The sequence below is a fragment of the Bicyclus anynana genome, chromosome 18, assembly GCF_947172395.1.
Source record: "Bicyclus anynana chromosome 18, ilBicAnyn1.1, whole genome shotgun sequence".
In the NCBI taxonomy this organism is placed as follows: domain Eukaryota; kingdom Metazoa; phylum Arthropoda; class Insecta; order Lepidoptera; family Nymphalidae; genus Bicyclus; species Bicyclus anynana.
The window spans coordinates 14,441,432-14,459,775 of NC_069100.1; the positions used below are offsets into that span (position 1 = coordinate 14,441,432).

The 18,344-nt window shown below is 36.9% G+C and overlaps 2 protein-coding genes across 2 annotated transcripts; one reads left to right on the forward strand and one right to left on the reverse strand.

Annotated features, from left to right (window-relative positions):
- Positions 1–19: 19 nt before the first annotated feature.
- Positions 20–2,369, reverse strand: LOC112052330 (probable chitinase 10). Its single transcript, XM_024091350.2, has 4 exons — positions 1,973–2,369; positions 1,385–1,499; positions 744–885; positions 20–212 (listed from the first exon to the last, which is right to left on the reverse strand). Exons 1-4 carry the CDS (start codon positions 2,039–2,041, stop codon positions 35–37), a joined length of 504 nt encoding a protein of 167 aa, XP_023947118.2. The 5' UTR covers positions 2,042–2,369; the 3' UTR covers positions 20–34.
- A 5,205-nt stretch (positions 2,370–7,574) lies between these two features.
- LOC112052328 (uncharacterized) lies at positions 7,575–11,187 on the forward strand. The gene is made up of 2 exons (XM_024091346.2): positions 7,575–9,054; positions 9,778–11,187. Exons 1-2 carry the CDS (start codon positions 7,833–7,835, stop codon positions 9,843–9,845), a joined length of 1,290 nt encoding a protein of 429 aa, XP_023947114.2. The 5' UTR covers positions 7,575–7,832; the 3' UTR covers positions 9,846–11,187.
- The last annotated feature ends 7,157 nt before the right edge of the window (positions 11,188–18,344 follow it).

Here is an 18,344-nt window from a genome sequence, read left to right on the forward strand (position 1 = left end):
GAAGCATTTGGTCGTCGAATGTTTATATCATGTTCTATTTCTTCTTGGCTAGTAGAAATTCTCCATTCAGCTCGTCCTCTTGCAGCACTGCGCATTTCACGTTAGCTTCGAAGTCACACTGTTGAGTCCGTTCGTTGAAGTAAAGTCCATCTGTGCAATACGCTGACTGTGGGACTCCGCCAACGCAGTGCCAGTAGCGCTGGCAGTCACCTCTGGGAAAGATAAGTGGCTGATTATATACACTGACCTAAATGGCTATAAGTTAACACTTAGGGGATTTTGAATGGGTTATTAGCGGACTCTAGTATGCCTTCTGGGGTTAATGCTGAAGGTTCTATATTTCTCAACTTTGCTTACGCGCTACTTTACCTCTAGACGTATAACGCTAAACGATTTAACGACTCGATATCATCCGTAGAAACCTTCAGAGGTATGGGTATAACAAACTTCTATCTCTTCCAAGTTAGTCCGCTACCATCTTGAACTGCCAATTAACATCATATGAGACCACAAAGTGCAAACCTGTCATTATTTAAAACCTTTAAACAAGAACTACGCACGTTTTCAAATGCAGAGTGAATTGAATGAGAGCAAACTTATTGGCAAAAGTATACAAATATAAGATGCACCATTATCACTATCTGACGTATTATTATTTTTGGAAAACCACTATGCAATCCTAGTCCGATGACGGTGGGTAAAGCGTCACCAGCGTTTGTATAAAGTAGAGAACGATACGTCACTTGTAAGGCACGAGCCGCGCCGCGTCGTCCGCTCTCAGGCAGTTGAGCATGGTGTTGAAGCGCGGCGACTTGCCAGGCTGCTCGATGTTCAGCGGCCTCACTTTGTTCGCTGCAGCATCACCTGTTAAGCTGTTCAGAGAACCTGGAACAATACAAATTGACATTACGACATTTTAATAGGCATTACCTACGATAGTAGTACGATTAGTAGTAGACCAACCAGTAAAGTAGTAGTAGTGTTGGTAGACCAAATAAAGAGAAGAAAAAAAAGACGTAAAGTTTGTGGTGTTATACGGGGTAATCTCTGGTCAGGTCCCGGAGCCTACCAAAATGCCTACAAAAATGAGGGTGGCTACTGGCTACCGAGTGCGTTTTAATGGTAAGTCCCACAGGGTATCTCAGAAAGCATCTTGTTCCCCAGTAAGTCTCGTATTTCAGAAAGAGATTTCCCTTCCGTTACAAACAAAAGAGGGGTAATCTCTGCCTCTGGGTCTACTGAACCGCTATTTGAAAATTCTTCTATCACTAGATACTATTGATGAATATAGGGCAAATTATGTGATATTATTAAACTTTTCTTAATGACAGCCTTATACCTATGCACATGTGAAGCCCTAATGAAGAAAACAAAATGTGATTACCGTCAAAAGCCAAGTCGGCCTTATCGCTGAGGAACCTTTCCCCGGAGCCATCGTCAATCTCGTCGCTGTCGCGCGTGCGCAGGATACACTTGGTGGCTTGCGGCCAGTTGCATACCTGGAGACAGTGACAGAGGCCAACGAGGCCAATCAGTATCAATTAGCGCCGCTATTGGGGAGGGCGATTGTCGTTGGTCATATCGGTATTTAAAAAAGCACCATAAGATCTCAAACTCCATCGTCTCTTCGAATAACATGCCCTGCCCATTGCCAGTTCTGCTTGGTTACTCGTTGAGCTATTAATATTATGCGAATTAAAGGGAGCTGGTGGACACAAGTGGCTCATATCCGTGTTGTTTGGAAGAAGAATGATGAAAATTAGATATTACTAGTAGATGCCGCGCGGTTTCATCCACGTTCCCGCAGGAATACGGGGATAAAATATAGCCTATAGCCTTCCTCGACAAATGCGCTATCTAACACTGAAATAATTTTTCAAATCGGACCAGTAGTTCCTGAGATTAGCGCGTTCAATCAAACAAACAAACTCTTCAGATTTATAATATTAGTATACATTGTGATGAAAATTACCTGTATGACGAAGTCGAAGTAGAGTCCCGGGGGACAGGAGAAGAGGACCTCTTCCCCGTGCGCGCACATGAAGAACTTGGTGCAGTCGGTAAAATGCGGCAACAGGAGGAATATCTGGAGAACAAAATAATATTAGATAAATAACCTAATAAGTTAATAAATATATAAAAGAGGAACTTTACGATCTAATTCCTCCGTCCCCATTTTACCACAGACCAGCGAGACCCCGTGGAAAATGACATCCTTTTATTGTCAACGTCCAGTCAACCCGCACGAAACGTTTTGCGTCAACGTTCCTAATAAGAACTGCCAAAATATGGAATGCCCTTCCGGCGTCTGTGTTTGTTGATACGTACAATTTGTGCACATTCAAGGCAAAAGTAAATAGGCATCTTCTAGGCAAGCGTTCTACATCTTAGACCTCATCATTGCTTTCCATCAGGTTTGATTGTAGTCAGCGTAAGCCATAAAAAAAATATGGATAATTTAAAAAAACTATTTGTCCGGTAACCGGAAAAATAAATTAATTTTACAATTTTATCTAGTTACTGGACGAATAAAACTTATGTATATAAATTTTATTTAAATAAAGCCTCCTAGCGATTTACAAATAACACAAACAAACATTCAATGACTAGCAGAAGATAAAAAATATCTCTATCTAGATATTATCTAGGTAGTTACCTAATAAAGTACTTAATGAATTCCTGTTATTTCGCTAGCTCACTCGGTATTTATTTGACACTCAGATTGTGAACGATCCCCTGGGGGTGCCCCTACAACGTCTATGAATTTCACTGTAACTCTTTCAAAATCCTAATCATTTTTATTTTACTACTCACCTGTCCATTGGGATCACATGACAAAGTGTTGGGGTCAACGCCCTCGAAAGATCCTCTGACGTTGCGGACTACACAACTGATGAAGAAGAGAAGCGGCAGGATTTTTTTACCTGAAAAATAAATAAATGAAAGCAACTTGGTAAAATTAAATTATCTAAATGATAAAATTGTTTGAAACAACGTTACAATGTAAATTACCAACCATTATTGCCATTATCATTGATGTTGCTTCCTTTATTTTAGATATTTTCATAAAATACCTACAAATGTATGTGGATATGACCAGGTTTCAAATCAAATCAAATCAAAAATCATTTATTTCAAGTAGGCTCAGTTTACAAGCACTTTTGACACGTCAGTTGACTATTTGTAAAGATTCTACCACCGGTTCGGAAGGCAGGTTTTTAAAGAAAGGTGGTCAACCACGCTACTTCAGTGCAGTTTGGCGGAGTTAAGATGATAATGTTACGACTCTGAGGAGGTGGGGTGTAATTACTGTAAGTTTCTTGGAAAAAAGAGAGAGAGAGAATCGAACCTAGGGCATCTTGATCCGTAGCCGCTTAAGCTAACAACTGAACTGAGACAGATAAGTAAACAGTTACATAGATACTTTACGAAACTTAATTAAAAAAAAATACTCTTCTTATAACGAACTTATTTATTTATTTTTAAAAGCACGCCAACATTATAAATATTAAACGTTAAAAAATATAATAGAATTCTGTTATGTACAATTTATGCACATGAAGTGAAATCTCTACTGGGAATACGAATGTTGTTTAATTATAATTATTCTCGGAGGAATTTACGACACTAATCCTACGATAGAATCCACTTCCGGTTACTTTACGTAAGGGGCAGAGATAATATAGACTGAGTTTTTATGTCGTAGGTGAATAAACTTTGCACCAGTTTTTTGTATTTTAGTGAATAAGTAAACTTACTGTAGGCAATTTATCTACTTACCTTATCAAATTGTACGTAATATTATCGATTATTATTAGTAACAAATCAAAAATAATCTTTTTTATTGTTCATTTTATTATGCCACTCGAATTAAAAATTCCACATCAAAAAGTTTTTGTTTCCTTTATTGCGTATTAAAATGGATAATCCTAGATAATATTAATAATTATTATTGATTAGGTAGGTAGTTAATTTTTATTACCAAATGTTGCCGCCATACCTTTATGATTGCAGAGCCATAAATTTTCAAATTTTTGTGTCGATCTATTGTGACACGCTTATTATCTGATTGAGAGCTTTTGATAGCCTGCCCTGAGTAAACAATTTTTATGAAACATTGTAACGCAGAAAGGATTTTGTGACCTACACGACACGCAGACTAAATGACCATGTCGTGAAGAAGTGCCTTTCCATGAATGCTAAGAAGAGGGCGGAAAGTGAGACTAATAACAACATGTCTGACAAAGGTCCATTAGGACAGAAGGATGAGAGCCTCACGAAAATAACGCAAAGGAGCATACAAAGTGACGCCGCATTATTGGAAAAGCCGACCCCGAAATAAACGGGGCAAGACTAGGACGAAGAAGATTCAACGGCATGGCGTACGCTTGTAGCCCCCTTTCGTATGCCGCCCGATTCAATTGCCCCCACATTACTACCCACTGCACAGACAACATATGTACAAGTACCCACTGTCCTGTCCCTATGTTTTGATAGATGCTATGAGAGTGTACTGGAAGTAGATAAGTGGTGAACCGAATGCAGTTTTTGCTCACGAACGTCCAGACCTGTGTCATCGAGGCGTTGAGGTTTGTGTTGTTGCACTATAGGTCTTTGTATTCTGCACAATCACCACTCATCGCACTATCACCAATGACTCATAGCTACTTTCTTGTTTTCTGTGTTTTACACAAGGCTGTGGCCCTGCATTTTTAATACTTGGAATCTACAGGAAAATCTACCTATTATCATAAATACTTGCCAATCAATCATTAATAATCATAATATTTTATCATTATACTTATTCTACGAATAAATCGTGTGATTTGGCCAGATTTTATAACAAAATGTGAATGCAACATTTAAAAAATTAGTACTTATCGTCATTTTATCGCTTCGAGCCATGCCAAATCACAGGTTTCTAGTACTATGAGTACCTGAGCTAATTAGTGGACGTGATTAAGATACCTAAACATAGTTTCATGGATGATGCGAAGTAAACCAATAGAAGAACTCATCGGCCCCGGACCGGACGCCCTCTGGATCAAAGTCAGAGGTCATATCCACTGGACTATAACGTATGATCAGTGATCTATAGCAGTATAAAATTTTAAGTAGTAATAGCAAAACTTTTTGTGACTAAGCTTAAACCACTACCAATGCTTATTTCTGACATCAAGCAGCATTGTTGTGGTCTAATAATATAATATAGATCCTATGCCTCAGGTTGATGGATGTTTTTTTTTCCGATTGTGTAAGTGCCGTAGGCTCCTTATAGGGGCCTCCGCGGCGTCACCGGGGGCTTTTGGGCGAGCGCAGAAGCATCGCCTGAAGGGACCCGAACGACACAGGGCAGCACTTTAGGACACGTTTCTTGGATGCCCTGCGAAGTGTTCCTAGTGCACTGTTGTAGGCCTTTTTAACTGATTGTGTATTTGCTTAAAGGATTTATAGAACTACAACCACAGTATACACAACTAGCTGACGCAGCGCGGTTTCACCCGCGTTGTTTCCGTTCTTGTAGGAATACGGGGATAATATATAGCCTATAGCCTTTCTCAGTAAATGGGCTATCTAACACTGAAATATTTTTTTTAATCGGAATTTCAGGAACTACGTGTAGATTCCTGAGATTAGCGCGTTGAAACAAACAAACAAATTCTTCAGCTTTATAATATAGATAATATAAGGGGTTTCAGGAGCGCAGAAGCTTTGTTGAATCGAGTCCGAAGTTGGCCCGAAGAACGTAAAGGGACAAAACTGGGCCATTGATAGATATTGACCATAGACAAAACTGAACCAAATAATTCAGGGTGATTTTAAAGCAACATTTTATATTTCAATAATTAATACTACTGTCATCATGACAAAAAACATAAATTGTGAAGGGAAATGGAAAATTACAAAAGTAATAATGTCTGTTTGTATGTGTGTTTGAGTTACATTTAGTCTCTGAACTACTGAACCGATTTTGATTAAATTTTCTCAACTTCAAAGAAATTTATTAATTAAGGTAGGTATAGGCACATTTTACATTTAGGACATTTAGCGTGAATACATAAATAAATATTTAAATTGAATAACAGTACAAAAATAAACATTCTCTCTCTAAGCTGACTCTCAGTATGTAACATAATATTATTAGCCATCGGTTTATGATCAAGGTTTGAACCTTGCAAAAGTTCAAGATTTTATGGTCAAGATTAACATTTGATAAATTAGCTTTATCAATACGTTATCGCATTATTAATTTGGAAACATGAAAATCCACTTCAAATTTACATTAGCTACACTTGTTTAATTACGGGTTTAGATTTCTATCTCAATTTTTATCAAATCTAGTTGCACGTTGATAATGAAGTCATTGCTGTTACAAGATTATAATCGGCAAAAGATTCAACGTTTTGACGTTTACAAAAACGTGCGCAAATACTCAAAATGCCGAACGTTAACAATAGATTTTTACATTTACGCACCATTTACGTACCTATGTGCGCAACACAGATTGATTATAGACTACAAGCCCTTGAACAAAAATTACCTGTGAAATGACCCAACGTGAATAACGCTTAGAAGGCTGTTACTATATCAGAAAATAACTCTGAACACTATGCCGTCATTTCTGAGCGGTACAGTGGTGAGTACGTTATTCACGTTGGGTCATTTCACATGTAATTTATGTTCAAGGGCTTGTAGTCTGTTAGGAAATATTCGCAAACGTGAATTCTTGGTATTTGCGAAAGACGGTTTAATTAAACGTACCTACCTACGGAATCATGGGCCTATTATTACAGAACACCACTATGTGATGCAGAACGTAGACTTACGACATCAAACTCACAGGTCTGATATGATCAAAAAAACATTTTATCCAGATGTGGGAATCGAACCCTTAGAAGCAAATGACACGGTCAGTATCCACTGCTCCATTTTCACAGTTTATACCCACTAGTGCCGATTATTGCTTTTTTTATGAGTAAGTACATTCATAGTAGGTAATTTTATGGCAAAACCATTGTCAGAAGTGTCGTATACCTTCGATACGACCGTGACGAATACTTGTGTTTATTAATATTTATTATTCTGAATCCACTATAGATAAGATCGGAGATTTTCATATTCAGATAACATCGATTACTATTAGTAACTATTAGAATCTCATTGATAATGATTTTACAGTAGGTAATTTCAAACCTCACCGCTGATCAAATTGGTTAAAATTGCAATTGGAAATTAATAACTGAAATAAGTGAAAAAATAAAGTAAGATATTTAGAAATTAGAATAGTTTTAATAGAATAGTTTTAATAGAATTAAGAATAGTTTTAATTTGTAATTAGAAATCTTATATAACAATTCCTGTTTAATTAAAGCATAATTTACAATTAGATAAAATAATCTTTTATTTAATAACGAATGAAACCGGAAAGCGAAAAAGCCTACGAATTAGGATGTAAAAAACAAACTACTTTGCCTGTACAATGTACATTTAATTTATTATCTGTGGCATTTTATCTTCGAATATGATCTGTGCTTCGAATTGTCTATTACGCCGTCATTTGTCAATGTCACTATTTCTATTTGTGAATGTTTTTAACGTTTGTTATTTGTATTTGTACGATTTCCATTTTCCAATCTAAAATAACTAAAATCAACTAAAAATATTACTTCTAAAAAGTTGTTTTATAAGTATAAATACGTATACAAACTATAAAATTTCGTTAGGCTAATGCATCTGTGGCTAATACAATGAAGCGCTAAGTACACCAATTATTTATGTTTATGTTTCATGAAATATTTATGCAACAATCGTTACATTATTTGTTTTAAATAATGGCATCATCAGACTCGGAAGACGGTTACTACAGCAATGCTGCGAAGAAAATGAGACTGGCACGCGAGCAGCTGAAGAAATTGCAAAGCACTGATGTAGAAGAGATAAAATGTGGCGCCAAAACCAAAGAAGAAAATAGTAAGGTAAACGTTGTAAATAACTCAATAGCAACTCAATCTGTGATCGATCCAATTGATGACGATTTAATTATAGACGAAATAATTGCCAAGAACTCGAAACCCACTCCGAAACTTAGAAGAGGTAGAAAAACAAAAGAAATTTCACCAGAGACTGTAGAACCTGTCACTAAAATACGGGGGAGGGGTCGAGGCAGGGGCAGTAAAAGAGCTAGAGGATCGAAAAACAATGTAACAAATTCGAATCAAAATAGTACATTGTCCGAGTTGTTAAATACAGGACAAATCAATACTTTAAATACAATTCAAACATTAGCAAGCAGAAGAGGTAGGGGTAGGCGTGGAAGAAGGGGTAGGGGTAGATCAAGCTTCTCCCCCGACAGTTCTATTGAAGAGATTATGCAAGAACTGTTGCCTCATTTCATGGGAGGAGGTAGGGGCTGCCAAATACATAATGGAACACGCTCACATACTATTAACAATACACCGAGCCATGTTGTGTCCCAAATTAGTCAAATGTACCCTACATACAGCGTTGGTAACACAGATGAATACCCTGACAAATCTGACGACATACCTTTGTTCAGTAAACCCTCGAAAACCACACCCGATGAGGTTGTTCTGTTAGATGATGATGATGACACTGACAATTTGGACAACGAGCCTTTATCAGTTAAAGTAACATGGCGAAGTCAAGAAATATTCAAATTCACAATACGCAAATACCAAAAACTGACACAAATATTTGAAACATTCTCCAAAAAGGAAAATGTTGAACAGGACAAATTATTGTTCACATATAATAATAAAATATTAACCCAAAACGATACACCAGCGTCAATAGATTATAATATAGCCAAATTCATTGATGGCGGAGTGGTAAGCCATAGCGTTAAACCTATAAACAGAGTCAAGATAGTAAATGGAATTAAGATAAAATTCCAATGTCAGAATGTGAAGAAGCCAATAGAAGTCACAATAGGGAGTAATGACAAACTGTTGTCAGCAATGACTGAATGTGCTGAGCATCTGAAAGTCCCCGTGAATAAGCTGAAGTTTGAATTTGATGGTGATATTGTAGCAGGTAACATTTATTCATTATATTGTTGTTTTTAAACTAATTTCCAAAAGAAAGAGGACTCTGCCTGCATGACAAAACACTATCAAAACATCCATCACTATAATCATCATTAACTCACTGGAACTGCCCTATATTCTATATATTTTAATGGTCTCCGTGTAGCAGTGGTATGTGTGAGGGTCCCAGGCTGGGCCAAATAATGTTTTCTTAATTGCTCCAGGTCTGGCAGGGAGGCTTCGGCCGCAGCTAGTTACTTACTACTGGCAAAGATGGCCAAGCAATTTAGAGTTCCAATACAATGTAGTGTAGAAATCGAAAGGGGGTGTGGATTTTCATCCTCCTTACAAGTTAGCCCGCTTCCATCTTGGATTGCATCATCACTTACGATTATAAATGGTTGATACGCTTAACCTTAGTGAGTTAATTATATTTCTCATATAAGCGAATTTTATGTAATTCTTTTGAGGAAATAAAGATCTTAAACCATAACCCTGTACGAGGCTCTGCTCGGAGTTTTTCTCTACTACACAATGGACCTGACACCCGCACAGTGAATCCATGAAATGCTAATATATTTGTCTCAGTATGGATGGTAGAACAATGTCTGTCTGGTCAGCTACTAATAAGATTGTGCATTTTGTATATTTCCTATGTACTTTTTTAGTATGCAATGAAGTAAATGTATATTTTTCATATAATTTTTTCAAGATTTTCTTTATTTTCCAGGTACTCATACACCACAACAGTTGGATCTAGAAAATGGGGACTGCATTGATGTTAAGATAATAAATTGAAATAAATTATTACCTGGCATGGCAGCATGGCATGTGATATTTATTGTAAACGGACCCGGTCAAGCTTCGTTTTGACATATGGGTACTTTTTCCCTATCCCTACCCTACACTACCCTACTCCTACCCCTACCCTATCCCTACTCTAATTTTTATTCATCGAGTTTTCATTGCTTTTAAGATGTATTCTGCTATTCTTGGCGGAGACAAATACAACGAATCAAAATCCATGAAAATCGGTCCAGCAGATCTCGAGTTATAAGTGTTGTAACAAACCCAACTTTATTTTATATATATAGATAGCAATGTGTATGTAAAATTTTCATCTGTGATTTGGAATGTGTGATTTTAATTTTTACACTCATTAGTAGGTAATTCACAACGACTGTGATTTTTTTTTATTATTCACAAGTTAGCCCTTGACTACAATCTCACCTGATGTTAAGTGATGATGCAATCTAAGATGGATGCGGGCTAACTTGTTAGGAGGAAGATGAAAATCCACACCCCTTTTGGTTTCTACATGACATCGTACCGGAACGCTAAATCGCTTAGCGGTACGTCTTTGTCGGTAGGGTGGTAACTAGCCACGGCCGAAGCCTCCCACCAGCCAGACCTGGACCAATTAACTTGAATAAAATGAAACTTCAATCCGGGGATCAAACCAAGTACCTAGTCTTAGGTCTTGTAAATCCACCGCGCATACCATTGCGCCACAGAGGCCGTCAAAATGAATGAAGTCAAAGTCAAAAATCATCAATTTCAATTAGCTTTAGTTTACAAGGACTTTTGAATGTATTGATATTGTTTAGATGTATTGACATGGCTGAATTACAAAGATACAATTTTAGTTTATACATTTTTTAGTATCGATTTTAAGGTTTTTTTTTTGTGTAATTGTACTTGTTAAAAATAGGTATTTTTTAAATTAAATTTAATTTTATATCATATTATTTTTACCTCACATCAACACTTCTGGCACATACTGATATTTAAAGCAATAAGTATGCAGTTTCCTAATATCTTTGACTTTGATTTTGACTACGAAATTTTCACGAATCCGCGGCAACAATTTCCGATCCCGGAGGATTTTTGAGATAAAAATATCCCATGTATTGTTCAACTTAGTTCTTCAGCGAAAAATTCATTAAAATCGGTTTAGCCGAAATAAGCCCGAACAGATCTTTATGAATAGCTTACTGTACACATTTTACAGAGTCGCGTGCGTCTGTCAGTAGCTTTATATATATGTAAAGATGAGTTAAAAGCGTTGGCCGTATGGAGAAAATAATATGTAAATACATGTCTTATATAGAATTTGTTAATATTAAATAATTTATCTCATCGAGGAGTTTTTATTCATAAAAATATTTATACTTATTTATTTTATACTTACCTCGTAATTAATTAATTAATTAATTAGCTTTATGGTTCAGAGGTCATATCCAACACCTAAAGGTGATGGTTTCTATCCCCGCCCGTTGGGCTATTGTCGTACCCACTCCTTACAGTTAGAAAAAAAAATCTAAATTTCAAATGTGCGCGCCTCATAATGCTAGCCACCCACCGTCCGATAAGCTCGCATGCCTGCAGCGCTACCGGCTTGACAATGACATCCGATAAAAGTGTTCGTGTGTTGCTCGCAATGTGCATGACATGCAAATCGCGACCAACACACGATTAGTTTATTTTCATAGCTAGCGTTAGATTGATTAGACGAGTAACTGCTAAAATATTAGTGACTGATTAAACAGCTGCAAAATCCAGCACAAAATTTTTATTCTTATCAGATGTGTGCTTGTGCCGAAGCAGTGATAGTTAATCATGGTTCCTTCCGCTTTTTCACCCGTGTAGTCCCGTTTTCGTTGGATTACGGGGATGAAATATAGCCTATGTTACTCACTGATAATGTAGCTCTCTATTGGTGAAAGAATTTTTCAAATCGGTCCAGTATTAAAGCATATCATATTCAATGCAATTAAATCTTTCCTGATTCCTATATAAATATTATGTTTGTTTCATTGCGCGTCCCCTTGGGAATTCCGTTCCCTTGGGAATACGGAGATGAAATATAGCCTATGTTCATCAGGGATAATGGATGACAGTAAAAGAATTTTTCGAATCGGTCCAGTACTTTCAGCGCCTGTTCAATGCAAATAAACTAACAAACAATCAAATGTTTTTAGATCGATGATGTTTGTTCTATAAAATATTAGTATCCTCATCATCATTATCAACCCATATTCAGCTCACTGCTGAGCTCGAGTCTCCTCTTAGAATGAGAAGGGTTTGGCCAATAGTCCACCACGCTAGCCCAATGCGGATTGGCAGACTTCACACACGCAGAGAATTAAGAAAATTCTGTGGTTTGGTGGTCACCGTTTGAGAGACGTGATATTCAATTTCTTAAAATGCACACAAGTGAAAACCGGGTTTGAACCCACACCCTCCGAAATCGGAAGCAGAGGTCATATTACTGGGCTATCACAGTATTTTAGTATAGAATATAGATATTATAGATAAGTTTTACGATATTATTAGATTCGTTAATAAAATATTTTAACTATAAAGTTATAAGAAGGTGGCGACGCAAACTCAGGGTACTTATAATCTATTAGTTGCTAGTAAAAAAAAAAATAATTATCTACGTACCGATCATTTTTGTTTTTATATAAAAAATCACAGATTTTTTTTTAATCACTGCACTTCCCTGAATAGCACTTTAATTAGGACTATTGTATTTTCTCTCTTTTCCTAATCTTATATAGATTATCAATGTGGTAGTTCGCGCACCCGGTCTCGCTCGTCTAATAGCTAATTAAAGTTTTCAATTATTTATTAATTTTTTACTTAGGTAGGTATACTGTACTATATCAAAAGGAAAAAGGAGATGTTTTAAAAAACATTTTCATAAACAACATGATGGTGATTTTGAAAATAGCATACTTCGTGCATAAAAATAGGAAACCATAAAAAATAATAATGAGGATATGACCTCTGCCCCCGATTCCGGAGACTGTGGGTTCGAATTCGGGCCGGGGCATGCACCTCCAACTTTTCAGTTGTGTGCATTTTAAGAAATTACGGGTAAAAATCATGTGTCTCAAACGGTGAAGGAAAACATCTTGAGGAAACCTGCATACCTGAGAATTTTCTTAATTCTCTGCGTGTGTGAAGTCTGCCAATCCGCATTGGGCCAACGTGGTGGACTATTGGCCTAACCCCTCTCATTCTGAAAGGAGACTCGAGCTCAGCAGTGAGCCGTATATGGGTTGATAATGATGATAAAAAAAATATTTTTTATTCCTTGACAAATTATTAGGTACTCCTTGACTGCAATTTTACCTAAAATTATGTTACAATGCAGTCCAAGATGGAAGCGTGCTTACTAAAAAGAGGTCGATACAAGTTTATTCTAACGATACATCTGATGGTCTTTAAGCGGTATCGTACCAGAACGCTAAATCGCTTGGTGGTACGGTAGGTCTTTGCGGTAGGGTGGTAACTAACCGCGGCCGACGCCTACCACCAGACCAGAATATATAAATTGGCAAATTCGTTCGTAACACACCCGATGGTCCACGCAGGCCGGGGTGCGTGTAGCGATGAATGAAAAACCCACGACTGATACACCTCACTTCCGCGCACGCACGATTTCACACCCGCGCAGTCTTTCCCCCCGTCGCCCGCATATCATGGGAGTGTCGTCAACAAACTTGCCAAGCTATAACCAGCCAAAGTCAATTTAGAAAACATAAAATCTTAAACTGACAAGTGTTAGAAAAAGAGCACAGGCACCTCTCCGTTGAAAACCACATGAGAACCGCAACTGTACCGAAGAGATTTAAGAGGTCGTCAATAAATTAATTAAGTAGGGTTACAAACAAAAACTCTCATTCCTCTCAGATCTTTATTTTATTTATTTATTCACGTCTCGAATCCCGTACAAAAAAACACTCCCAGCAAATTTTCATATTAATATTCAATACATTAATTTTTAGTTATGATACGTACTTTTTGAACATACAATTTGTTATCACAATATAGTTTTTATCGTGTTGAAATAAAGCACAAAATCGTGCCAGCAAGTACTTGCGATTGGTGATTGTTATTATTAAGCACCGTTTACACGAGGCTAGTACATATTTCAGTCCCGGATCGACGATATTTTGGAATTGTGGCAGACACTTGATATTGCTGTCTCTTTTTTTCAGCAATTAGTTAACTGATTGTGTTCTAAGTCTTGTCCAGGGAAGAACCTACTATCGCTATGCTTATTTCTGCCGCCAAGCAGCATTGCTGTTATCTAGTCTACTGCTCACAGTATGGTAGCCGTAGTAATTACACAAGAAGATCATGAGGTTTTACACTTCGCTTCAGGTTTATGGTCAGGACGTGTTCCTTGCACGCCTTACGTAGTGTTACTCTGTTTATGGTGATGGCTACTTACTATCAGATAAGTCATCTGCTTGGCTCATCCTTCAGTTTTATCTTGGAAAAAATTATTTATTATTTAACAAATGTTTACATATCTCAATGTATACCTACTTAATAAATTGTATACGGCATTTAGGTATAACTGGCGTTGATGCAAAATTGGTGGTATTACACCCGTGCCTCAGGGAGCACGTTAAACAGTCGGCCTCAGTCATTATCCTACTTCCTACTAATATTATAAACGCAAAAGTTTGTATGGATGTTTGGATGATTGTTACTCTTTAACGCCGCAACTATTGAACCGATTTGGCTAACATTTGGAATGGAAATAGATTCTAGTCTGGGTTAACACATAGTCGCGGGCGTCCGCTAGTCATTTACATAAAGATAGTAATTGTTACAAAATCAACCTCTAAACGCGAGGCAAGTAACAAGTACTAAGCCTGTGTAAACGGAACTTTATTAAAACTTACAGGAACCATTTTCTTGTAAAGATAATTTCTTTATCTATATTGTTGTAGATCTATATATCATTTTATTATGATTTAGCAATAGATATAATACTACTAGGTACCAGGTACTACAATGTCAATGGCACTGGATTTTCACTTACGAAATTGATTTCGTAAAGAAATGATTCAGAAGGTACACTACCTTGGTAATTTAATTAAACGATGACAATTTAATCCTTGACTGCGAACACGCATAATGTTAAGTGTCGATTAGGCAATAGGTAATTGTTTTTTTTGCGATTTCCTGCAAAAACTGACTGCTTTATGACGCAGTTGTAGTTGATAATGTCCTGGGTTAAGACGCCTCTATTAGAAGTAAATCACGCACGTCGCGTTCATCTCGTCGCTTTTAAATATAGACGATCGAAAAGAAATAAATTTCTTTTCGATTTTGTCTTTACCATTTCGGCGCCCCCTAGGATTTGGCGCCTGGAGCGACCGCTCCGATCGCCGTATGGACGGTCCAGCCCTGACTGTAGACGGCATTTAGGTATAACTGGGGTTGATGCAAAATTGGTGGTATTACACCCGTGCCTCAGGGAGCATATTAAACAGTCGTCATTTAACATATTTACATAAAGATAGTAATTGTTACAAAGTCAACCGAGGCATGTAACAAGTACTAAGCCTGTGTAAATTTATATTTATTTTATTTATTATTATAGACCAAAATAGTGAATAGGCCAAGCACTATGAAGGGCTAACTCTCTAGTCACTGAGTAGAAATAAACCGAGGAATCCAAGTGACGTCACGCCGATTCGACAGAAAAATTTAAAATCCACTACTTAACCTACTCTACGAGTAAGCTTACATTTCTTTCCGAAACCGGAACATCCTAAAATTTTGACTCTACATTGTTCAAAAAACCGAAGTATACATTAAAAAAAAATTACTGTCTGTTTCTTAAGATCAATTCCGTTCCCCTCCAATTAGTCGGAAAAGTCTGTATTAGGAGTGGATTGAGTACGACAACAGTCCAGCGGGCAGGGATCGAAGCACCACCTCTCAGTAATAAGTCCCTTTATCACTAAGTTATTAAGACTTATCATTAGGTGTTAACCAGAAGTCGGTAGATAGATGTAGGTCGTCCTTATCAACTCATATTCGGCACACTGCTGAGCTCGAGTCAATAGTCCACCACGCTGGCTCGATGCGGATTGGCAGACTTCACACACGCAGAGAATTAAGAAAATTCTTTTGTATGCAAGTTTCCTCACAATGTTTTCCTTCACCGATTGAGACACGTGATATTTAATTTCTTAAAATGCACACAACTGAAAAGTTGGAAGTGCATGCCCCGAAACGGATTTGAATCAACAACCTCCGGAATTGGAGGCAGAGGTCATATCCACTGGGCTATCACGGCTCTCATGATGTAGGTACCTACATCAAAAACCTTATGGTAAAAAAATACCATAATATCTACAAATAAAAAAGGTACTTACCTATCTAATTGGTTACCTAGGCCATTTTTGATACGCACACGCAATTTGCACGTGCAGAAAAATGCCTACATATCTATAGAGAAAACATGAGTAACTTATTAAAAAAATTACATGTTCGACACTTTCCTATTAGTTTTGATTTAATTACTTACTTAATTCTCATATGAGATAAGATAATTAACCTGTCTGTAAAAAAACATGTTAAGGAAAATTTTTATTTGAAAACGTGTATCTACCTATGACGTGATGTCTAAATCTAAATAGTAGGTAGTAAATTGAAAGTGGTGTAAGTAACACCACCAACTTATAACAGTTTTGATTTTTAAAAATGGCATTGGCTACTATAAAGGTTTCAAATTCAGGCTTCTTTATATGAGACGAAATCTAGGCGGTCACGCCGATACAAAATCGAGGAGGCTATGCCCAATGACAATCTATACTTTTAATAAATCTGTAAAGAGGTCCATTATGTACATGAAATATAATATTTCCAAAATAACTATCAGGGGGTGATTAGTGATCGATACTGATGCCAAAAATGCAATCAGTAACATTTTTTGTCTATCTGTCTGTTGGTATGTATGTTCGTTATAGAAACAAACTACTCGACGGATTTTAACGAGACTTGGTACAATTATTCTACATACTCCTGGGCAGGTTATAGTATACGTTTCATCACGCTACGGTCAATAGAAGCAGAGCAGTGAAGGGAAATGTTGGGAAAACGGGAGAAGTTACTCCATTTTTACAGCGATACTACTGTAAGGGCTGGATTAAAGAGTTCGAAGAGCGGACGAAGTCACAGGCGTCCGCTAGTTACATAATATTTTTTGTTAATTCTTTATCATGGTCGTAGAAAAAGTACTGTATGCCACTGCATGTAGTTAGCCATTATCTATTATGCAATTTGGCTTCGTTGCACAAAAATCACTTACAATGGCCCTCCTACATAACAGGGGCATAAATAACTAGGTATTGTTTAATTCGCAAGTGCGAGTTTCGAACTTCCATCTATCTTTCTCATTTTTTAGTATGGCGTTAGACAGAGAGACATATAGGTGAATTTGAATAAAACATCTATCTTTCTCATTTTTTAGTATGGCGTTAGACAGAGAGACATATAGGTGAATTTGAATAAAACATCGTTACAGAATAGTAACTACTAATCTCTCGCAAAGATTCAGGAGTTCTCTTAACTACTTTACGTATGCACTCAAATGCGCTTGCGTTATACTATTTGTACCTACTGTATTATCTACGTATTATCGTAATTAGTAATCGATGTATACTGTCGTCAAACAACACAATATACATATAGATATCTTTTGAGAAATGTAACAAATTAAAAAAACATATATAAATGCATTTATCGATGCTAAACGATCTCAGATTTTATCTGTTCTTTGTCGTTTGCCGGAGTAGGTATATAGGTGAATAACAACAAATAATCTTAATAGTTTTACTAGCGGACACACGATCCTTTGTGTAAAATACAGTTTTTCAAAAATCCTCGGGAACCATATATTTTCCGGGATAAAAGTAGACTAAAGCTATAAAAGTAGATTATAAGTGGTGTTAATATTCATCATTTATATTATTGTAGAGGGAAGGTGTCAGTGTTGGTATAAATAAGAGGGTAGGTATTTGATGACTTGAGCTCAGTTGTTTGTGAGGCAGCGTGTACACCGTCACGCTGCCAGTCGCGATTTTGTGCAATAACGTTTTATGTTGTTAATTATAGATAATGTTTTGTGTTGTAACTATTGTTTATCGTGGGTATGGAGAACATATTGTGTTGATGCATTCTAAAGGGATCTTACTCTCAAGGTCACAAGCCCTGGGACCTCTGTCACAAAATTATGGTACAATCACAATCGCTGCTACCCGTCACAATATGTTGATGTTGATCAACAATCTCCTCTATTTTCCAGTGAAACTCCTAATAAAATCGGTTCAGTAGTTCAACAGATCCTCCAATAAAAGCCACGACATACTTGCGAGTGTCATATGCTATATTTCATCCCTGTATTCCCACAGGAATAAGAGCTACGCGGTTCTGCGTCTACTATTTAAGTGCCTACAAGATCACCGCAAAAAGTGATTTAAA

Coding starts and splice junctions, on each gene's coding strand:
- LOC112052330 (XM_024091350.2), bottom strand. CDS start 2,041: ATGTGCGCGCACGGGGAAGAGGTCCTCTTCTCCTGTCCCCCGGGACTC. Junction 1,500..1,972: donor ACTTCGACTTCGTCATACAG/GTAATTTTCATC, acceptor CACTGTCTCCAG/GTATGCAACTGGCCGCAAGC. Junction 886..1,384: donor GGCCGACTTGGCTTTTGACG/GTAATCACATTT, acceptor GTATTGTTCCAG/GTTCTCTGAACAGCTTAACA.
- LOC112052328 (XM_024091346.2), top strand. CDS start 7,833: ATGGCATCATCAGACTCGGAAGACGGTTACTACAGCAATGCTGCGAAG. Junction 9,055..9,777: donor TGATGGTGATATTGTAGCAG/GTAACATTTATT, acceptor TTTATTTTCCAG/GTACTCATACACCACAACAG.